The 22,111-nt window shown below is 46.9% G+C and overlaps 1 protein-coding gene across 2 annotated transcripts in view; it reads right to left on the bottom strand.

Moving 5' to 3' along the window:
- The window catches only part of PDE9A (phosphodiesterase 9A), a 42,844-nt gene that overhangs the window by 4,393 nt on the left and 16,340 nt on the right, over positions 1–22,111 (bottom strand). The window contains exons 1-11 of one of the 2 annotated variants that reach the window (XM_021406535.1): positions 18,728–19,132; positions 17,898–17,952; positions 17,106–17,176; positions 14,064–14,148; positions 10,907–10,988; positions 8,527–8,601; positions 5,954–6,040; positions 2,864–2,968; positions 2,227–2,309; positions 1,242–1,398; positions 11–124 (exon numbers count right to left, since the gene is read on the bottom strand). In XM_021406535.1, coding sequence (XP_021262210.1) covers positions 11–124; positions 1,242–1,398; positions 2,227–2,309; positions 2,864–2,968; positions 5,954–6,040; positions 8,527–8,601; positions 10,907–10,988; positions 14,064–14,148; positions 17,106–17,127 — 810 coding nt within the window. In that variant the 5' untranslated portion in view covers positions 17,128–17,176; positions 17,898–17,952; positions 18,728–19,132. Of the gene's footprint in view, positions 1–10; positions 125–1,241; positions 1,399–2,226; positions 2,310–2,863; positions 2,969–5,953; positions 6,041–8,526; positions 8,602–10,906; positions 10,989–14,063; positions 14,149–17,105; positions 17,177–17,897; positions 17,953–18,727; positions 19,133–22,111 lie in introns of those variants that run through there. The other variant, XM_021406530.1, reaches the window with a different exon arrangement.

Genomic DNA, 22,111 nt, shown 5'->3' with positions numbered 1-22,111 from the left:
ATCTCCTTACACAGGTCATGTGTTCTTCATTTGAGTAATCAAAATTTTCCATTTTTTCCTTGAAAGAGTCCAGTATTTCCGCATGTCTCGCCATGTCTGTAGCCAGAATTAATGTAATTATCCCCTAGCAGAGAAAACATATTGATATATCAACTTGACATTCTTTGTAAAGTCTATTATTGCAGAGAAAAATAGAGGCTTACACACAGAAACCCTCAGATGTATCACAATGTTAGCACCGATCAGACTTGAAACCACGAAGGAGACTGGAAAAGGGTTGCAAAGAGTATATGAAAATATGTGTAACACCAGTGTGATATTCAGGCATTCAGATTTTTCCTTTCCAACTGACTAATTGTGGAAACAAACTCTAAAACAGGATGTTAAAAGCCACTTTCTATTCTCCAAGATCCACTTTTGGCCCCTTGCAAAGCAATATGCACTTCGGCGCTGACTCTCAACAGAGTCAACACAGAAGAGAGAAAGACCAGTAGATGTGGATGTCCTCTGTGCTCATCCTCTTTGGTTGAAGGGCTTTGAAATATCCAGCTGCAGTTAATGTATGATGACTTATGATGGCAAAATATGTGGTTAATTTAAAATTGAAGATTTTTATGCAGATTAGACTATTTTGGGCTCATGCCTTCTTCTTATGCATTGGCAGCATCAGTGGCTCCCAATGGACCAGCATGTGAGCCCTTACTCTGATCCACTGTTTCAGTTGGTGTGCAAGGAAGTCGTCATGTAGAAAGTAAAAATAAATGTTGGTCCTTACTGCTCTAATGGGAAATCTACCATTGTTCCTGGTCTCAGGAGTAACCATGATGACTCTCAGTCCACCAGAGCCTCTTCCAACAGCAGAAGTGCTCTTTTGTTGCACATCTTTTCCTATTTTGAAGCCCCACATTTAAAACTAATGCAACATTCTCTTAAAGCATAAACTTCTGGCATGAGAGCATAATCCCAGTCAGAGCTAATTGGCTCCTTCAATAACATAAATAACTACACAAAAAAATGTCATAGTCTTTAATAGTCAGAATGTGCTCATTATTTCTCAGCAAGACATTCCAGGGAGTGCTCCTGTGGAAATTTTCCAAGAATCCCTTTTGGATCCTCCCAGTGTGAGGGGCTTTTTCAGTCCCGCCCTCTAGGGACTGACGCAGCACACAAAGCCCTCCCTGCTGTGCATATTTTATCTCCAGGAACAGTCTGTATGGCACAGATGGGACCAGCATTCATACCTGTCTTATCTGTTTGAATTGGTCCTGGTCGACATTAGAGAAAATGTTGTATTCTGGCTGGGAAATGATCTGAAAAGCCACAGCACAGTGATGGTTCTCCAGTGGGGAGATGTCATTGTAGCGTACCGCCAGCTCTGTTCGTGCATTTATCTGATAGCTGATATAAAGAAAAACAATGAGAGCTCCTGCGGACACACACCAGCTGCTTCCTTTTATTTACATTCTTCTGAATACTTATTCAATTAGCTGCAGTTTGGTTTTTATTGCTAATACTAAATCAGATTTTTAGAGAAGACGGATATTACTTTAATATCATCTAATCTCTTCCCCTCCAGTTATTTATTTATTTTATTTCACCAAGTCTTTGTAGCTTAAAATGACATAAAGCAAACACAGAAGGATGTTGGCTTCATCCAAGCCCTGCTGATGCTGATGGACAGATTCTCACTGATCTCAGTCAGTTGGTTCTGCCCTTATTTAATGAGTGTCTACAAATGTATTAGATTATCACATTTTGTTTTTCATACATACGTGTACGCAAAGGTGACCATGTGTCAACAAATCTATTTTCCAATATGATAATAAATAGAATAATATACATTTCATCATTTAGAATTGCAAAATAATGTGCAAGTCAAACACCCCCTTGGCACTTATTGTGCAAATATTCCATCTCGGTTAGCAGAACTGTACTCATTTCTGCACTCATTCTCTCATCTCTAAAATATTTACCTTGTTTTCTCAGGCACTGGGGGAAGAGCTGAGGCAGAAATCTGAAAAAGCCTTTTCTTTTCAGAGCCAAGGCCAGCTGGCAGCCCCAACCCAACCTGAGCTTTCCTGCCTTGGCCCATGTACGAGCAAGCAGCAGGGCCTTGGGGGAAGGCCACTGCCAGCTCATGCTGTGGGAGGGAAAACCTGATCCACCAAAAATGCCGGCTGGCCTTACCTTCCCAACAGAGCCCAAGGCAGGGACAAGCAGACTTACGTGTTGTTATAGCCTGGATGGTCCAAGTCGTGGCACACTGCTGCAGTCATGAGAATCAAGATGTCAATTTGGGAAAATTTCTCCTGCAAAATAAACACATTAAGGTAGTATTGCAATTTCTACTCTGTCCCCAGAAATGAAGGGAAAAAACACCCACATTTACATTTCAGGGAGAGGCAAACTGAGCAAAATGATGTATTTTTCTGTATGTCAATTTACTTCAGTGAAGAAAGAGAATTCTGCCTTCTCTTCCAGCAGAAATGACTCAGATTTGCCTTTGTTATATTAAATAGCAGCAGCATGGAGAAGTCAGTTTTCTCAAAATTTATTTCAGAGATCATACAAAAGCACTGAGATAGTAGCACTGTCCCTTAGAACCCATTTGAGCATCGTGATAAGTTAAGGCAGGGCTGGAGCATAGCTGCCGTGACATTCTGTATTAACTAAATCCATGACAAGAGTGAGAAAAATTAATGCAGTGTCTCCACAGCTTCTGAATAGGATGAACGTCCATTCAGACAAGTTTTTCTCCATACTCTACCTGGCAAGAAAAGCCAGAAACTGAGATGTATAGCTATGGAGAAAAAAAGGTGATTTTTAACTGAATCAGAACTGGTTTGCACAGAAAGACGCATACCTGAAGACTGCAGAGTGAGATCATGCTGTACATCATCTGGGTCACACAAAAGCAGTGCCGGAAATTGTGGAAGGGGTTGTTTCTGTAGTTGTCATGAATGCACAGCTGTGGGGAACGGGAGCAGAGTGGTCATATAGGAGAGCTCTTCCTTTATGAAAATGTATATACATGTGCTTTCTGCCCTTCCTGGAAACACCCTGTGCCTCCACAGAGCCCTGCAGAGCCCAGCACCCATCTCTGCGAGGACAGGGTGACAGCTCAAGGGTCTGATTCTTGGAGAGGATGAGAGATTGCTGCCTTCCAGGTCTGCTGGCAGGTGAAGCCTGCAAGAGGTGCATCCCAGGCTGGAGGTGGGGCACTATGCTGTCATCCTGAATCGGCATTTCAAACATTGCAGTGGTAAACAGCAGTGCTGGGGTGTGTAAAGAGCTCAGAGTACACCCCCTGGAACCCTTCTTGCTTAATGCATCCTTCCAAAGGGTGATTTTCCTATAAGAGTCCTCAGGTCTCACCAGAATCAAGCCCTTCAGCTGGGGACCTGCCTTCTAGGAAGCCTCAAGGCTCTGTGTGAAGCCAAGAGACCTTTGGGTTTTCAATGTTCATTAAATATTTGTGGGCTTCACTGCAAAAGCTGTTTTGCAATATGGACTTCAGAAATGTGTCATTATTTTATAATGAAAAACTCACAGAATCTTAGAATCATTAAGGTTGGAAAAGACCTCTAAGATCACCTAGTCCAACCGTCAGCCAATCCCCACCATGCCCACTGACCGTGTCCCTCAGTGCCACATCCACACAGCTCTTGAACACCTCCAGGGACAGTGACTCCACCACCTCCCTGGGCAGCCTGTGCCACTGCCTCACCACTCCTTCTGAGAAGAAATGTTTCCTAGTATCCAACCATGCCACGCTCTGACTGGCAGCCAGGCTTGCGAGTGGTGGGTGGCATCTCACAGCCACTGCATGGACATGTGGCTGTGCCCAGGCACCGTACGGCATGGAGGGACATGATGTATATACTACAGCAGAGCTCTGCTCATCCCGGGGGAGTCCTGACTCAGAGCACTGTAGAGACTGGGCAGCATTAGTCATCCTTCCCTCTGCTTCCTGGAACATTTCCATAGCCAGTGGATGTGGGAGTAGGAAAGCAAGCGTATGCAGGTGGTGGCTTTTTCTCACCCACTGAAGTTCAAGGTGGTGCCCACGCTATGCCTGGGGAGGTAACATAGTGGAAGCAGTGTCCTTTGGGGTTTTTTAATCAGTCTTCTGTGAAACTGCTGTTTGAGAGAGGAATCCTCACTCTGCCGTAGGTTTGTGTAAAATACATAAAAAGCTCCTCTCATTGTTCTTAAATGCTAGTGCTTACAAATGACTTGGGGATGCAGACTAACTAACAGGAAGCTGCCTGCTGTAGTGCTTGTGGGTAGCATGTTGATGTGTGTTGACATATCACCTTGTTTCCTGTGTTTTCAGGCTGTGAGACGGGAGGTGGAAATTTTCTGTTTTATCTGCTCTGTGCTAGCCTTGATTACATTGGGTTTCATCCTACCCCTTTTGTTCATCTGCTTTTTAAGCCCTGCACTACTAAGCTTTTCATCTGCCTTCTCTGGGGAGAGATTTCCCCAGTTTTGATCATTTTTTCTCTCTCAATTGATGTAGTCATGGTGTTCTTCTAAAATGGCTTAGCCAGCCCTACACATAAACTCCAATCTTAATCCTTATCTGGAGACCTGGTCACATTGGTCCATTTCATCTCTTATTCCAGTCTCTAATCACTCTAATGCCTTGTTGGCATCAGCCTGCAGCAGCGTCCCAAGCAGGGACATCCTCTGCCCTGTGCACGCTGCTGCTCTTGCTGTTCTTGTTGAAATGAGGCTTTGTGTTTCCTAGCCACCTTCTTGTGGAATTTGTTAAGCCCTTTCCGTGGGTAATCATGCAAAGCAGTCATCTCCATTCTCTGCATACTCTTCAAGTAGTTAGGAGAGACTGTCGAGACATAATTCCCCTTTACCAGAATAAGATGAAATATCCATATAATGAACATGATGTTTTTAATTCTTATTTAGATCAGCTCGACGAGTGGAGGAGCAAGTTTTACTGACTGTAGTTCATATCATCAGATCCTTCTTAAATAATTTGGCAGAACATTTACTGTTCCTCGTCCTCTAGGAACACAATGGGTTTTTCTGAGAAAGCCAATGTAATCTTAACATTTTTAGTAAATTTTTTTTGTGCTCCTCCTTGGATCCTATAACACTGATTTTTTAATGCTCCAGTGCCTCTTCAGACGTCTTAGTTTTAGTATGCTCTTGCCCTTTTCATGTCTTGCTTCTCTCCCACATACTTAACATTAAAGACTAAGGACAAGAAAGTTATTCAGCTTCTCAGCAATTCCTTTTCCATCTTGTCTTGCTCTTTTACTCCTTGTGATTTAACACATCAAATCACAGAAACACAGAAACATAGGGGTAGGAAGAGACCTCTGGAGATCATGAATCCAACACCCTGCTAAAGCAGGTTCCCTACAGCAGGTCACACATGAAAGTATCCAGGTGGGTTTTGAATATCTCCCGAGAAGGTGACTCCATAACCTCTCTGGGCAGCCTGTGCCAGTGCTTTGTCACTCTCACAATAAAGGAGATCTTTCTCATTTTTGTATGGAATTTCCTGTGTTCCATTCTGTGCCCGTTTCCCCTTGACCTGTCACTGAGTGTCACTAAAAAGAGCCTGGCCACATCCACTGGACTCCCACCCTTTAGGTATCTATAAACTGGGGTGGTTTTTTTTGGCCATATCTGAAGACACCCATCTCCGTTTCCATTAGGTACCAAGAGTATTCACTGAAATGAACTGCTCTCTGCAATAGAAAGCTCAGCAAGCAAATGCAAGGCAGTTAAAAAATTGTCATAAGAATTGTGATCTGTGACCACAGGAATGCAAACATTTGCTGAAGGACTTAAATTTTAAGAATTTGTATAATTTTCTGCTTTCAGTGGGATAACTTGTGCGAGCCAAATGAATTCCTTGCCTCAGTATTTTATTGATTTTGTAATAGAAAGATTGCAAATACCAGCAATTTGAAACACTTACCAGCCACCTCTTCAGTGTGATAGGATTGATGTTGAAGTCTTTGACCAGCCCAAGATCATGGTACATATGCTCCAAGCAACTCAGCATCTGTAGCCAAACATAGAGGTTATTGGCTTGGTAAATGTCAGTTGAGTTTATGATATGTTGCAAAGTGAATTTCCTCCCTGTACACACTGAGTAATTGCAAGGCCCTCTTGTCAAGATGAAAGAAAAATGTTTGAAGATTGCACAATTAAAGACAGTGCAAGAGGGGAGGCAGAGAGGCTCTGAGAGCTTTTTGAAGTAGACAGATCGTTATGGACTTCATAGGTTTTGTGCTGAGCTTTGAGTCGTACCCCTTCTTCAGTAATTGTGATTCTTGTGAATCACAGCAATTCCTTCTCTTGAAAAAGTATAACCATTTTTCTAATTCAGGAGGGATATGGTCTTGTTCTAGTGCTCATTTAAATCAGTGATGGAAATGGCTGAGGTTCTAGTTATATAGAAAATGACAGCAGCAAGCAAGGTATATTTGAAGAAATGTGTGCTCTAGATATGCGTCTATATCTTGTCAGGAATTTTTGTGTTCTATGATCAACTATCCTAACATGGATTCCCTTTTCAAAAGAAGACCTCTGGTTTCAACGCTACGAAACTGTAGGTTCGTGAGCACTCACTCCCCTAAGCTCTAGCTGGGACTCCCTGCAGCTGCGATGCGCAGGTGGGCTGCTCCTCTGAGAGCATCTGCTCTGTGGCAGGAAGGGGGATGCATGCACTGCTGCTCCCAGTTCATCTTCTGGGCTGGAAAACACTGCAGATGAAGGGTATCAATAATTAGGTATCTGGGCACATAGCAGCTGCCACCCACTAGAAACGAACAGATTACTGGCAGTTCAGGAATGTGTGTTATCTATATTTCCATCTCTGACAGTAAAATCAACAGAGGGTAAAATGCATTCACTACATCGGCCTGTTCTCTGTTCTCAGACTACAGTTCTCAGACTGTGGACTGATCCAGGAATTTTAATATGTTGAATGTAATGTCACAAATGTGGCCTTGGAGATCTCTTTGGTTAGGTTTCTGTTACTGGGTCTCTTTCAAACTCTCCAAAAAAAAAAAAAAAAAAAAAAATTCATCTATTGAATTTGTATGCTTACCCAGGGAATATGCAGAGTTCATGCAGTAACAAGGGGGCTGGCTTTGAGTCATTCAAACAGAAAGACTTTCTTACAAGATTTGAAGCCACACCACATGGCCAGCACTCTGCTGTAGATCACCTTGACTTGTTCCTAGCCGCAGAAATCAGGGTTTGCAGCCTGCCTGCTCCACATGGAGCACATGGGCAGATGCTCACTGGTAAGTAAGCATTGACAGAATTGAAATATGTCCTGTAAACATAAACCAGAGCTGAAAGGCTGAGACAAACCCATATGGTGCCCTGCTCCCATGCTTGCACAGCATGTTACTGCAGAGCAGCAGGCCTCCTCACAGAGCATGCCCGATCTCCTCACCCTCCTGTTAGCCTCCTTCACGCCACCAGATAGTGTTTCCTAGTGCTCTGAATGAGTTACTGTGCTAAAACTCTACGCCTCAGCACACAAGAATCCATAGATAATGGTTTTTGTCTGTGGTTTGTCCCTGTTCTTTCTTAATGCCCAAAGCAATGAGCCAAAACGCTGTGGTCCACCTGGCAGGTCGTAATTCTCTCTCATTTTAAAGAATTGACAGCCATTCAAAATCTGGGAGCGAGCCATTTTGTATGGCTGCGGTATGGAGAAAAGGGGTGGGGGGGGAGCAGTAAGCAGCAAGTACCAGCCTTGGCTTGGCACAGACCAAGGGACACTCTGCCAGCCTCTGCCAGGGGGACTGACCCAAAGGTACCAGGGAGTCCTTCTGTTCTCCCATCAGCCAGAGGCAACATCCTGCCGGAAATAGGCTGCTCCTGTGGGAGGAGTGTGGGGTGTTTTTCCTTGTCACATTATGATTGAGTCAGAATGACTCTTGTATGCTTCTTATTGAGACAGTTTATTACTGACAGTTAATTACTGGTAATTGCAGCTGGAGATGCTGCTAGAACTGCCCAGCAACAGTAATAAGGAAAATAAGATCAATCAATAAGTAAAGACTGATAGTTCATGCAGCCTCTTCACAATGCACTGCAGAAAAACCCTTTCCTAAAAGGATGTGAGTCAATGCATGCACCTCTGCCTGCCTTCATACAGCAGCATGCAGCTCCATTGATTTAACCAAAGTTAGTGCTGGTGCCCTGAAGCATGTACTTTGCTAGGGATCGATTTGTTCAGATCAAACGGCACAGGAGAGCTCCTGTGGCAGCAATGATAGTGCAGTGGTCACTGTGGGACATTACTAGGAAGAGATTAAAGGAAAAATAAAGAGGAGTTGGAGTATCATAATCAGCATATCAGGCATCTGTTAGGGAAAAGTACTGTATTATGACATGAAATGAAAATGAGGAAAGTACATTGAGCAAGGGGCAGGGGAAGGAAAAAATGCTCTGGCCTATTTCAGTGGATTCCTCTGACCTTGCTGGCTCTCAGAAAGAGCGTAAACCCAGCTAGCAGGGCATGAGTACCTCATTGGGCTCCCACAACCAGACATCAAATGTTGGTTTCCGAAGTGCTTCTATGGTCTCCTGGGATAGCATGTACTGTGGACAGAAAGGCAGCCAGAGTCAGTGAGGGTCCCCTCAACAGGTCCCATCCACACCGGGTTTAGCAGGATTTCCCAAGGAAAGAGCAACGCATCTTCTTCTGCTTGCCCAGCGGCTGGCTGCTGGTTGGCTGAGATAGAATCATAGAAGCTTAAACTGGAAATGACCTCTAACATCATTCAGTTCAGCCACCAACCCACCACCACCATGCCCACTGACCATGTCCCTCAGTGCCACATCCACATGGTTCTTAAACACCTCCAGGGATGGTGACTCCACCACCTCCATGGGCAGTCTGTGCCACTGCCTCACCGCTCTTTCTGAGAAGGAATTTTTCCTAATATCCAACCCAAACCTCCCCTGGTGCAACTTTAAGGCCATTCCCTCTTGTCCTACCACTGTTACCTGGGAAATGGGAGAGAAGGGTCTGGAAGAAAGAGAGGAGAGCAGAGGTGTTATGGGTGGGCTTGAAGGTAAATCTGGTAAGGGGACGTAAGGGCACAGAGCACAGATCTGTCCCTGGCTGCACTAGCACCAAGCATTGTGACACGCGGTGTAGCTGGTCTTGGAGGGATGCTGCAGAGCTGGTGCTTGTAGTGCTAAATTAGCTGGCGGATGTGATATATTGGCTTTGGAGTGATTTATGCTCTCATTTAGAGTATTTTGTTCAAGAATGCCCATGTTTCCAAAGTGGTTGTCAGCCTGCATGGTTAGAGCAATTTTTTATCGTTATGCTTAGAGGCTTCGAACAAAATGGAGCTCATCGGTCAGTTACAGTTTGTTTACGAAATAAAAAGAAGGAATGTGGAGGGTTAAAAGACCAATCCATAGCTGCTCTCTCCTGAATCACATTTTTGAAGCTCTGTTAATCAGAGACTTTCTGGGACACAAAAGCCTTGTAGCTTTAATTGGCCCATTTACTATGGCTGTCTCTAATTATTTTGGGCTTACTGCACTGAGCAGGTGAATGAAAGTTTTATGAGTCTCAGATTGCTGATACTTGAGGAAGAATAACACTGAAGATGAATGTTCCTTCTCAAGAAGTCAGCTATTTTTGCTTCTGAATATATAATGTTCATGTAATCTGATGTTCTGCAAGAAATCTGTGAATTGGCTGTACTGATTTGTTATTTGGTAACATCTCCTTTCAGTGGATCCACCACTTCTTAGCCTCACTTGAAACTGGACAAATCCAGCCCCTGACAACTGGTAATGAATCTACTAAATTCATCTAACAGAAGCTAAGCTCTTTCTGAAACTAAAATCCCTGCGAGCTTTGGTCCCTGGGCAATACAGACTACTGGCTTACCCTGCAGTCACTCAGTACAACTCTCGTTGCTAATTCAAGGTCCTAATATAGTAGCAGTAGATCAAAAGAAGTTGATCTGACCTATATGCTTATCTAGGGAAAGAAATCAGTTTTACAACTGATACATTTTATGGAAACATGTGTTAGTATCAGGAACACAGGCCTACTGGGCAAAAGTTAATGAAAAGAAATGTAAGGCGTTTTGTGAAGCTGCTTTCTAGAGCTCTGAAGACCAATATGCAAGGATGCATGTCCACATTACATGCCTTGAGAACAGCCAAGCCAGCTTTGTGCAATTTGCACACAAGTGAGCTGGTGTTTTGTCAAGGTGTGCACTGGGCATGGAGCAGAGCACACCTGGTAGCTCTGAAAACCTGCTTTGGACAACGGCTGCTGGTGCAAGGATCAAAGGTCTGGTATGCTTCATAGTTCCATTCACATTCATCACTGCAGGTTTGTATTTCTACATGCCCTGTGGATGTTTTTCTTCAAGTACTGCAGTTTTCTCTAGCAAATACACTAACCACTTTTTGCAGGACGAGCGAAACATCCTAGAGAGAATCCAGTGTTGCATTTTCTCTTTGTTTCCTTAGGTGAAGCATCCCCATAAATTACTTTTTAAATTAAGAAATAATCCATTAGGAGAAACCTGGCAACAGCACTATTTTCAATTAGAGCACAGCACTATAGGCCTTTCCGATTATTTGCTATGAGCATGCAGAATAAACAAATGTAACTAAACAAAACAGCATTTAATGTTGACAGATGCAAAATATTCATTAACACTTCAAACACAAATGAGCTTTCAAAAATTAAAAATTACTGAGGAGCCAACTGTAAGCTTCCCATGGGCAATGACAGCTTTTCCATTGGCTCCCAGGGATTTTGAATCAGTCTCTGGGTTTAGCAGAGGTAGGAGATGGGCAGCGAGGAGGCAGGCATCGTAAACCAGCACTTATCAGGGTTATGGTAAGAGCAAGCATTGCACCATACCTTTGGATAGGATGGCACATCCCGCCGGGGAGTTGGCCTCTTGTTTTCATCCAAAAAGCTATACTTGCAGGGACAAGTAGTCCTGAAATGAAATATTCAGGGAATGAAAAACCACAGTGATTCAAAAATTGCCAGAAGTATTGAGGTCTCTTAGTTAGCATTGCCTGGAGAGTCGTGCCTTTTCCTAACTTCTCCTTTCTACTCTGCTGCTGCTCAGAAGCTTTAGAAAGTGTGATCCTCCTTAGGATTTTCTCTCCTGGTCCAATGCCCTTCTTGCCCTTTCTCCATGAATTTGAATTGAAGTGAAGAGCATGCACAGATACTCCACCACTTCTACCTAAACCAAGTAACTTTTCTTTTAGTGAGCATTTTGTGTCTGCATATGCCATGATGGAGACCTTTTGCAGACCGTAAGACTGTATCAGGACTGGTCACCACCACTTGTTCTGATGGCCAGACCAACTCAACTGCCTTCCTTCAGGTGGGATACCAGCACCGAGGCACCAAACTCAGCAGGCATGGTCTACTTGACTCCCCAGTCCTGGAGAATGGGAGTCACTGCCAGCAATTACAGGTAATTAACATTTTCCTGGTTTCTAGCTGGTTACTTAGCACTAGAACAGGCTGCCTAGAGGGGTGGTGGATGCCCCCACCCTGAAGACACTCAAGGTGAGGAATGACGGGATGCTGAGCAACCTGATCTAGCTGTAGGTGTCCCTGTTCATTACAGGGGAGTAGGACTAGGTGGCCTTTAAAAGTTCCTTCCAACTCAAATGATTCTATGATTCCATGATTCTACTAACACATGTGCCAGCTGCCTACTCTTCCTCAGAGTGTAGAAGCACCAATCTTGCTCTATCCCATCTGAGCAAAGAGCTGATGGTGGGAGATGCCAACAGCCTTTGCAGGACATCTATGCTGCAGCACTTGTAGCCAGCTGCAGAAGCAGCTTCATAGCCACAAGGGCACAATAAAACTGATGGCTCCATAGTGTCACCCCTGGCAATCACCTAATGCTTTTCAGCTCAGCACATGTTCCATCAGTGGCTGATCACATGGGCTTTGATAACTCTCATGTGATGTTGATCTTGCATTTTGCATTTCTCCCACCAGTCCCAGCGTTTGGATCACCTCTTCTCATTTTTTCAACCTTCCTGGCAAACAAATCCAGCCACAGTCGACCATTAACATGATTTGACCCTTTTTTCAGAATTTCACAGATTTTGCATCTCTTTTAGTGTTTGTCTTTCTGTTGGGAATTTGATCAGTTCTATTTTTCTGCTCTTAACGTTGACCTCTGATACAATTTCTCACGTTTTTTTCTGAATCTCCCAGCAGAGTTAGGCCACAGAATCACAGAACCACAGAATGATTTCAGTTGGAAGGGACCTCCAAGCCCACCCAGCCCCAACCCCTGCCATGGGCAGGGCTGCCCCCCACCAGCTCAGGCTGCGCAGGGCGCCATCCAACCTGGCCTTCAGCGCCTCCAGGGATGGGGCACCACAGCTTCTCTGCGCAGCCTGTACCAAGGCCTCACCACACTCTGCCTCCCCCTGCCCTGTGCAAGGGAATTATCAGCTGGAGAAAAAATGTCTTCATCATTTCTAAAACCTTTTCCTGAAAATTCTGCTGTGAGGGGTGTCAGTGGGATAAAAATAGTGAGATTGGGGCACTCCTTGCTCTAATTGGAGCTGCTAGGTCTAGCTGGGGGGCCAGCCAACTGCCCCTATTTCCCAGCTGCAGTAAGATGTTAAAGCCTTCATCTGGCCACACTGGGGAACACAGCAGAGTGGGGATACACTGGACCTTTATAAATGTGAATCTGTATCTGCAAATGATCATGAGTTTAAGTGCACTGTAATGCTAATAGCATCTGCCAGCGTGAACACAAGAACAGACTGGAAAAAAAAAGCAATTTGAGTGGATGCAAGTGGGGTTGCTGCTCTGCAGGGTAGAGATGCACATTTCACATGCATGATGATTTTTCTGAACATAGCTGTTCATCCTCAGGGATGTGGTCAGTGGGCACGGTGGTGATGGGCTGATGGTTGGACTAGATGGTCTTGGAGGTCTTTTCCAACCTTAATGATTCTATGACTCTATGATCCTTGCTCTATTGACAGGGGGAGACAGGGCTTGTCCTCAGCAGTTCCCAACAGGGACCTCATAGCAGCCAGGCCACCTAGAGCCCCTGCTCACAGCAGGAGACAAGGAACACCAGGAGCCAGCCTGGCTGGGGCCAGTTGTGCAGGGCAGATGCAGCACTCCCTGCTCCTGCTGTTCTGTTACCAGGTTGCTGTTTGTGTTACAGAATATAGGCTGTAAAAAGGCAACCTGGGAGAGGAATGAGTCACAGCTGCTGGGGCAGCCTTGTACTTCCTGAAGCTTGTGGCAGCTGCCCGCCAAATGGGAACTTGCAAGCATTGCTTTTTGGCTTTACCCAACTTTTCTGAGGAGATGATTTCCTCACACACCTAGAGCGGACATGAGGCAGCCTGCAATCTGTCATGCTGGTGTGCATCTGGAGCAGGTCTCCTGAGGTTAATAGCATTACTCTGCAGTGATGCTAGTACGATGACTAAATTTGGCCTTACTTAAATTTGGCTGAGAGCACATCCCCTGCAAAGTGCAGTTATTTCTGCTGTTCTTTTAATTACAGCAAAACCGATCTTGACAACTGCAGCAAACCCTCAAATTAGGAAGTTCTTTCCCAATTTCTTGTCAGAATTGAAATGGATACTGTATAATAGCATGAGATCATAACTAGAAGAACTGTTACATGCATATTTATCCTATTCTCAGAATGTAGTTTGAATCTTACTGGAGCTAACTTGAGCTCTATGCAGCTCCCATGGAAGCACTGCACTCTGCAGAAGCCCTCATCCCATTCCCCCTCTCCCCATACATCTGGATGAAGAATTCCCATTCTGCATGGTGAAGCATCACTTTCCATTGCAAGACCTGTTTCTCTGTTCACATGGCCCCAACTATTTTCACAGATGAATGGCACTGGATCCTCAAATATTACATTCATGCAATGTTTCTTTCCTTGCTCCCGTACTTCTAAGCCTGGCAGGCAGCTGGATCCTCCGGAAATGTTGCAGGAGGGCCTGAAAGCTGCTGCCTATTGCTCTACTAGGGCTGGCAAAGAACTTACCTGCTGCTTCTCGCTGCCATTTCCTCCCTCATCTTTTTAATGTCGCTCTTGCATTTCTCTATCTCCACAACTTTCAGGCCTTCCACTGTCAACAAAGGAAAACACCAGGGATGTTACCGTGGCAAAATCCGAAGGCTCTCCTTTCACAGTTGTGCAGAATTTCAAAGGGCTGCAATAAGAGGGCAGCCCAGACTGCCGGTGAGCCCCGCACACACGGGTGCTGCCAAAGCAGTGTGTCAAGAAACCCCATAGGCATTCTCGGCTGCCAACTTTAGATAATAGCATGAGCCTTTTAATTCACAGACTGGCCTCAGCGCCTCAGCTTTCCCGCAATTGTGAGCAGCAGCCAGCTTGTTCTGATGCCTTCACTTCTCTGCTGTAGAGCAGGAATCAAGGGAAATCCCAAGCAAAACCACTCCTGCGATGGGATGATAAGTGCAGCTCGGCAAGCGCATCCCAGCGGGATTAGAATTCCCATTAAGATAAAAAGTTTTAATTTGAAAGGTCATGCGGAGCACTGAGAGGCTATGAGAGGCATCACTGGGTGCAGAGACCAAAGTGAGACTGCAGGAGAGAGAGAAACGTTGAAAAGTTTTGGCTACAACCATTGATTTCATTTTTATGGGTATTGAAGATCTGTCACTTGCTTTTGCCAATCAATGTTGTAATCAAAGGTTATTTCTGCATGCGATGCAGAAAATCCTATACCCCCTCTCTGTGCAATTAGAAAAGCCACGAGGTAAGAAGTTTGATTGCCTGATTGTGCTGCAGTGCTTCGGGTCATGCAGCTGGGAGAGCCCCATGCAAAGCGAGGGTGGAATATCCTCTCTTCCCTCTTGCAAGCTACCAGCATGCTCAAGGACGGAGCATGGCATCGTCTGTGAGGGCCGTGTCAGTCACATGCTGTCACTTCACAGCTCCTTTGTTTAGAATCACAGAATCATAAAATCACACTGATCTGGAGAGGAGCAACCAAGTGATCAAAAGCTGCCTTGCAAGGGCACAGCTCTGCATATAAGAGACCCTCTTTCTTTGTGCTGGTAACTGCAAACGCTGATTTTGGATGAAGAACTAGGAAAGGGGAAAAAGAGTTTGAACCAGGCCAAAATTTTTGTCTATCAGGAGAGGGAAGGGAAAGGGTTTGGATGCCCCATCCCTGGAGGCGCTCAAGGCCAGGTTGGATGGGGCCCTGGGCAGCCTGAGCTGGTGGGGGGCAGCCCTGACCACAGCAGAGGTTGGGACTGGGTGGGCTTTGAGATCCCTTCCAACCCAAACCATTCTGTAGTTCTATAAATCTATGATTCTGTGATTTATGCTTGACTATGGAGATACTACCTGCTTCCAAATTCCATTTCCATATCAACACACATTTTTGCCTAGAGTTGTTGGAAGCAACTTCTTTGGGCAATCTCAATGTGAGGGCAGAAACCAGATGGTGTCTGGCGCCCACGGGAAGAGGTGGGAGCAGAGCGAGGTTACAGCCCCACAGGGCAGGGGGCAGGCAGCTACAGGGGAGAAGGGTATGTGGTGCAAAATGGCAGCCCTGAGCATTTTTCCTATTGAGTCTCTTTAACTTGCTTCCAAATCCTCTCCAGGGGAGCGGGGAATTTACATAATTATGTTCATAAGGTAGATGTGAGATGCTGAGGAATTGTAAAGGGTTTTGCCAGCTCCAGAGCAAGTGGAACTATGGCACGAATCATTGCCAGTGCCTTCCTTGCATGGAGAACTTTTCCAAGGAGAACTCACAGGCTTTAGAATGGGTCTAAAAAGTGCATTAAAAGATCCCTGAAACACAGCCCTGTGATGCAGCCTCTGGACAGGAGGCTGCAAATGGCCTGTGTGAGGTGATGGTGCTGTTGTGAGCACTTGTTTCTGCACGCACATCCCACTGGGAAGTCCTGGAGATCACACGTGAGCGTGGTGGGAAAGGGATCTCCAAAGGAGGCAAAACAAAAGCGCGATTCTTTTCCCAGTTTGGTTGCAAATGATAAATGGCCTCGTCATGTGTGCTGATGAAGGGCCCATTATATTATCCTGCATTAAGAAATACCTTCTGAAAAGACCCTGTGCTGTCTAAAGAAATCCTTGGGCTGTGTCCAGCCCTGCAGCAGGGCTCTTGCAGCCGTCTCTGGGATCCCTGCTTGGGTTGGGGCCTCTCCCCCCTCTCAGCTTTGCCTTTCAGGCCCGGAGCTGGGAGCTGCAGGTTTGGCTCTGAGGCAGTTTGGAGGCCCCACACTGAGCAGCTGGGTGCCCACACAGCCTGGGGCTGATGGAGGTGACCCCGGGAGGGCTCCCCTGCGGCCGTCCCTGGAGAAGGACATTTTTCTCCCCGCTTTGCTGACAAAGGCATCTCTTTCACTGAGCAGCTGTGGGGTCAAGGTAGCTTCTGGTTGGGAGAAATTTCAAGAAAACAACTCTTTCCATGAGTCAGAAACTTTGTTGTTGGTTTGTTGGTTTATTTTTTAGTTTTTTTTTTTTTTTTTTTTTTTCCCCAGCCTGCCCAGTGAGAAAGTCCTTTCTGCAGCTGGGAAGTTTAAATGCTGCATCTCAATGAGGATGTGGCCTTTGGCAGCTGAAACTGGGCCATGTGACAGTGCCTTATTCACCCCCCTACCCTGCTTTCCTTGGGCCCATTCTGAAGAATGGAAGTGGGATGCTGCCTGGAAATACAAGGAGCTCTTTGGCCAGATGAACTTTACTTTGTTGTTGCACAGCAACTAAAAACAACTGTGTCAAATGAGCTGGGTGAGCTAGAAGCGATACGGTGTGCCTGCTGCACACTGTGGGCCCGGGCATAGATGGGACCCCACGGGCATGCAGCGGTGAGAAGTAGTCCCGTGGGGATCAGGGTCTGCTCTGCTGTGCACGGAAAACAGCCCAGCCCCATTCCCAGCAGGGAAAAGCAGAAGAAGGAGGGTGCCATAGAAGTATCAGAAATAATGGAGTGGCAAGGGGGCCGGAACTGGGGATGGGGAGGGCAGGGTTGCAGGAGGGGTGCCCCGGGATGGGACGGCACGATGGCAGCAAAGGGACACTCACGTTCCACCTTTTTCTCCAGCATTGCCAAGTGATTAGCTACTTCCGTTTTCAGTTCATTGATTTTAAAAACCCTGGAAAGAAAACCCCCATGCGTTAATGTCATACAGTCAGCGCTGCGTCCACCCTAGCTGCCAACTGCCTGAACCCTCCGTGCTTCTCAGAGGGTTGATCAGACCATTTGGGATTGCCATAAGGAAAAGGAGATTTCCCGTGGCAATGGCTCTGGGATTGCACTGTGACTCTACACCCCTCTGTGGGCAGCGACTTGCTGTCGTGTCCCCCTGGAGCCAAGGCAAACCCATAGCGCTTCCTAACAGCAATGTCCTGGGGCTGAGCTCTCCTCTGAGTGACCCTGGAGTGTTGCTGAGATGTGGTGGGGTTGTTCTGCCCTATGCAAAGCGGCTGGGGTGAAATTAGCAGCTCTATGGATGTTCGGTAGTCTCCATTGAGGGGAGAGCTTCGTGTGCTAAAGGGGTAAAATGGAACACATCCGATGGTTTCCGTGTTCTGCACTGAAATATTTATTTTGTTTCCTAAGAGAGCAGAAGCACAATAAGAGCATTTATATTTAAAATGTGGTCTCCTTTTTAGATCAAAGAGAAGCCAGGGCTGCTCCTGGTTGAAGATACTGCGCTGCTCTCAGCAGGAGGGGTGCGTGCACGGGGCCTGAATGTGGCGTGGGAGTGGGACTGGAGAGAGACCTTAAACACCCCTCTGCTTCCCAGCAGTGTTTCACTTCTGGCTGACAAAAGAAACAGAATTTTAAATAAATGATGACGTTCAGCATCCTACCTTGAGAACTGCTCGGCAATCTGTCCCAGTAAATTCTGGAACAATTCTTCTTTCTCTAAAGAAACAAACAAACAGGAGATGTGAGAACAAAATTACACAGGAAAGAGAAGCATTCAGTGTCTCTGAGACGAGGCTCTGATGACGAATTAAAAAGGCACTCTGGTCCTCTGAGAGGGGTCAGCACTGGGGCAGGAAGGTTGGGCTGTGCCCCGACCTTTCCCCCACTGCCTGCAGCTTGCAGGAAAACTGCTAGGAGTGTGCTGGGGTGCTGGGAGCCACCTGGTGTGGAGGCAGTGAGAGATCCCTTGGGCATCTCCCAGCCAGGACACCGGGCTCCAGTGCTCTGGGAGCAGAGAGGTGTGCATGCTTTGTACACACGCTGCAAGAGAGTGAGCACCCCATGCATTGAAACACCCCAGTGGTATTTCCTGAGCTACTTCTGCACCAGCACAAAATGAATCAGGCAGAAATGCAGCCCAGCGCTCGCGACATTCCCCTAAATAACAGCTCCTGTACTTGTTGAAAAGGTTTGCAACCCCTCAGATCTGATGCCAGAAATACTCCTCGGGAGTATTTTTGCACAAAGCGCTCTGCCTGCTTCCCCAGCTCCCGAAGTGGAACAAGTGCTCAGCGAGTGGGGGGCTCCCAGCAAACCCCCTCGTTCCTGCTGCAACCCAACTCCCTGCAGAGCAGCCGGCTGCAAGATGACATCCGTTCCCATCGCAAAGACCCGTTTCCCAGTTTCCTCACCCCTAAAAAAAGACAAGTCCAGCACTGAAGATCTGACCGAGCAAGCGCTGCGCCCTGTCCAGGAGGCAAGGAAAGCTTACCGTGCACCGGGACGATGTGTGAGTCCGGTGGCGAGATTTAGCGGAGCCACCCGTGTCCTCCCCGGCACCGCTCTGAGCGCTGACAGCGTGCGGGAAGCTGGCGAGTCCCCGATAACACCGCTCCAGTAAGAGAGCAGTCAGGCTGTCTCTCCCTCCCTCCCCTTGTCAAAACTCACTGGGAGTACTGGGACGCTCTCATCCCGGGAACAGTCAGCTGCAATCTGATGTTTATGGATGTAATAAAAGACTTTCAAAACGAAGATGTATGTTTTTATAACCCTAGGGTGCAGTACAGATATATGACTAAGAGTGGCAGCTCGTCTCATCTTAAAGGGACAATGAGCCATTTCTCTGCCCCCTTCCTGCCAGAGGGGCGGACCTCTGGTAAATTGCAGTTCAGAAGAAAAATGAGGCATTTAGTCGGGCTCGTCCCCTCTGCTGCAGAGCAGAAGAGCCAAGAGTCCTCTCGCTCATAGTATCATAGAATCACTAAAGTTGGGAAAGATCACTAAGATCACCTGAGCCCAATCACTCCATTAGTGTCTGCCTGCTTTTCCTCACCCCTCCAGGCAGGGCTGACACCCCAGGTGCCCACACTACCTACGTGTCTCAGTTGCTTTATTTTTTTACCCCAATTTCCCCTTGAGAAAGGGGTAATCCCACCTTTGGTTTGCAGCTCCTGCAGGCAGCAGTCAAAAGCTGGCAGCAAGGCTTAAACTCAGATGCCCTGCAAATCTAAGCTTTTTTCCCCAGCCCACAGGGCTGATGTGCTGGGTTGCATCCACCCCTGCCCAGTGGGGCACAGGGTGGTCCACCTCTTTTCTGCCATGGCCAAGCGGTGCTGTGAGAATGTGGGTGTCTGCCCTGCTCCTCATCCTCACGTGTGCTGTGCCCTTGGTGGGGCACCCACCTGTGCTTCCCTCTCTGGGGTTTGTTTGGATCCGGGCAGTTAGAGGGACTTACGAAACACACAGGCAGGCGGACAGGAGCCTTGAGAAGGGGCGTGCATAAAGCCTGCATCCGTATTTTGCACCATATCAAGTGCCAGCCTCACTTGGCAGCTTGAGATAGTTTGGGCTGCATGTGTAAGCCCTGGCAGGTGAGTCATCCCAAGGCAGCTGCCCCGCAGCAGGCAGCAATGGAGCAGCAGCAGGGGCAGTGGGGATTTTTCTCACGTGGTTGTGCCTCTTCTCTCTCACCTGAGCCATGGGTGTGCTTGCACCCCCAAAAGAAAACAAGGGTACAAAGATTTAGACATGAGGAGAAGCTTCTATTGCTTTACCAGCAGCAAATAGGCACCTGCACAGGACCCTGTGCATTCAATTGTCCAGAAAACCCACATGCTGAAGTGGCTTCCAGCCCCATCAGGACAGCAGTGAGAGTGCTGCTCTCTCTGGGTCTTGTGGGAAACTGAGGCTGTTCACATTGGAGGCCCCACAAGAAGCAGCCATAAATTGTGGTGCAGGGAGAGTGGGAACAATGCTCAGCGCGTGTCATGCATTTTGGGGTGATGTCCCTGGTGAGGTCTTTATGGGCACACTCAGCTAACCTGGGCATGGTTGGAAAACCCCAGCCCATGGTTCCTCCCATGTAGGACCACCGTGGGTCGGGACCTCTGAGCACAACAGCTCCTTCCTCCATGCTGTCAGAAGCCTTGTAGTCTTCAGTTTTCCTTCTCAAGAGCATGCTGCCAGCAGGACTTGTTCCCTTAATTGTCATCTTCACAATATTGCAGAGTGTCTGAACTCCAATTACAGCCTCAGTGCAGCCATCAGTTTGTGAGCTGTGAGCCTGTTCCACCTTGAGCATGCAGACCAGAGCCCCTCTGCTGCTGGGAGAGATGAGATGCTGGAAGAAGGTGCTCTGCAGGCCAGGTGAACACAGTGTCTGCCTGGGAACTCAAACACCCCAAAGAGGGGGACAAGAGCAGAGGACAGCAGGTGGTGGATGCAGCAACTTCACGAACAACTGGTCATGATACCACAGCTGCATCCAGCAGATGCTGGAGTAATAACCTCTTTAATTCCAACCCTCTCCCCCGGCTATGGCCAGGAAATGAAGAACAGTTTCTTAGCGGGACTCTGGTGGATCTCTCCTCCGCTGGATGGAAGCCACTGCTTGTGTTTACCTCCCGAAGGATCATCTTTTCCAGTCCCACCTTTTAAAGCCTTTGTTCTGCTGAAGCACGGACTGCTCTCATCCAGCTGCTTGGGAGTCTGCTGGAAAGAAGAGTGGGAGCTCCCACACTGTGGAAATGGGGTGACTCTCTTTGCCTTTGAGAGAGTAACTCTGGGAGGCAGAATCACACAGACAGAGCTGTTTCAGAAGTGATGGCCAGAACAGAGCTGGTTTTTTTTTCTCTTTTAATGAAGAACAATTTCCCACTCCGCTCATTCTTCCTACTCTCAGCAAAATGTCAGGAATGCTTAAGATTAATGACAACCCATGTGAAAGAGAAACAGACACCAAGGAACACTCATTCCATCACACACAGTTCAGCTTTCTGCTTCTTTCCATCACAGACTCTCTTTTATGCTTTGGCAAGATACCACCAGAATTTTTCTTGCCCTTTTCAGCTCAAATCTTTGGAAATCTTTGCTTTACAAAACATGAGGAGGGAGAGGAGACCTTGTCGACACAGTGAGCTGCATTCAGAACAAAGCAGAGCCATGGGCTGTCGGCTGGGCTGAAGAACGAGGGCCTTGGGAAAGTGTGAAAAGTCTTGTATGGTCTTATAAAAATATACAGCTAGCGTCACGTGGGGGAAAAAAAAGAACAACAAAAAAAGATGTTTTCTAGAAAGCCCCTCATCCAGCTTCCCTGCTGGTACACCACAGTGGCATTCCGTGGTGCAGCCCCACCAGCACTAGCCTTTCTCCGTCTCAGGCAGATAATTGTGTTCCAGCCGAGATCCCTCCTTCTCTGACCTGATCATGCATGCGTGCAGTGTGCTGCTGCTCCTGCTGAGTTCGTTAGGATCAGGAAATAGTTCAGCAGACAGCTTCCTTCCCCTTAGTGGTCACGTGTGTCCCCTGGCTTTCACTGTTGACCTGAGACCTGTTTATGACTTACAACAAACCTCTCTGTGATAAAGTTCTTCCTTGTTTTCCAGCCACTCTCTGGTCTCCTTTGCTCTCTGTATCCACAAGGGCCTCGCTATTGCCTCCCTGTGTCTCCCTGGGCATTTTCCTGTGTTGCCTTGCTGTGCCCTCTCCTGCAGACATTTCTGCCACAAGGATCATGGGTGCATCATAGAGTGAGTTTGCTTCCCTATCCTTCCCCTCTCTGAAAGACAGTACTCACAGACATTAGGTTTTCTCACAGAAGCCTAAGCAAGAATCATCTAATCATTCGATTCGGAAGGGACCCTTAAAGACCATCTGG

Source organism: Numida meleagris, chromosome 1, assembly GCF_002078875.1.
Source record: "Numida meleagris isolate 19003 breed g44 Domestic line chromosome 1, NumMel1.0, whole genome shotgun sequence".
Lineage (NCBI taxonomy): Eukaryota > Metazoa > Chordata > Aves > Galliformes > Numididae > Numida > Numida meleagris.
Note: the sequence above shows the minus strand (reverse complement) of the source record. Positions and strands in the feature narration are given on the sequence as shown.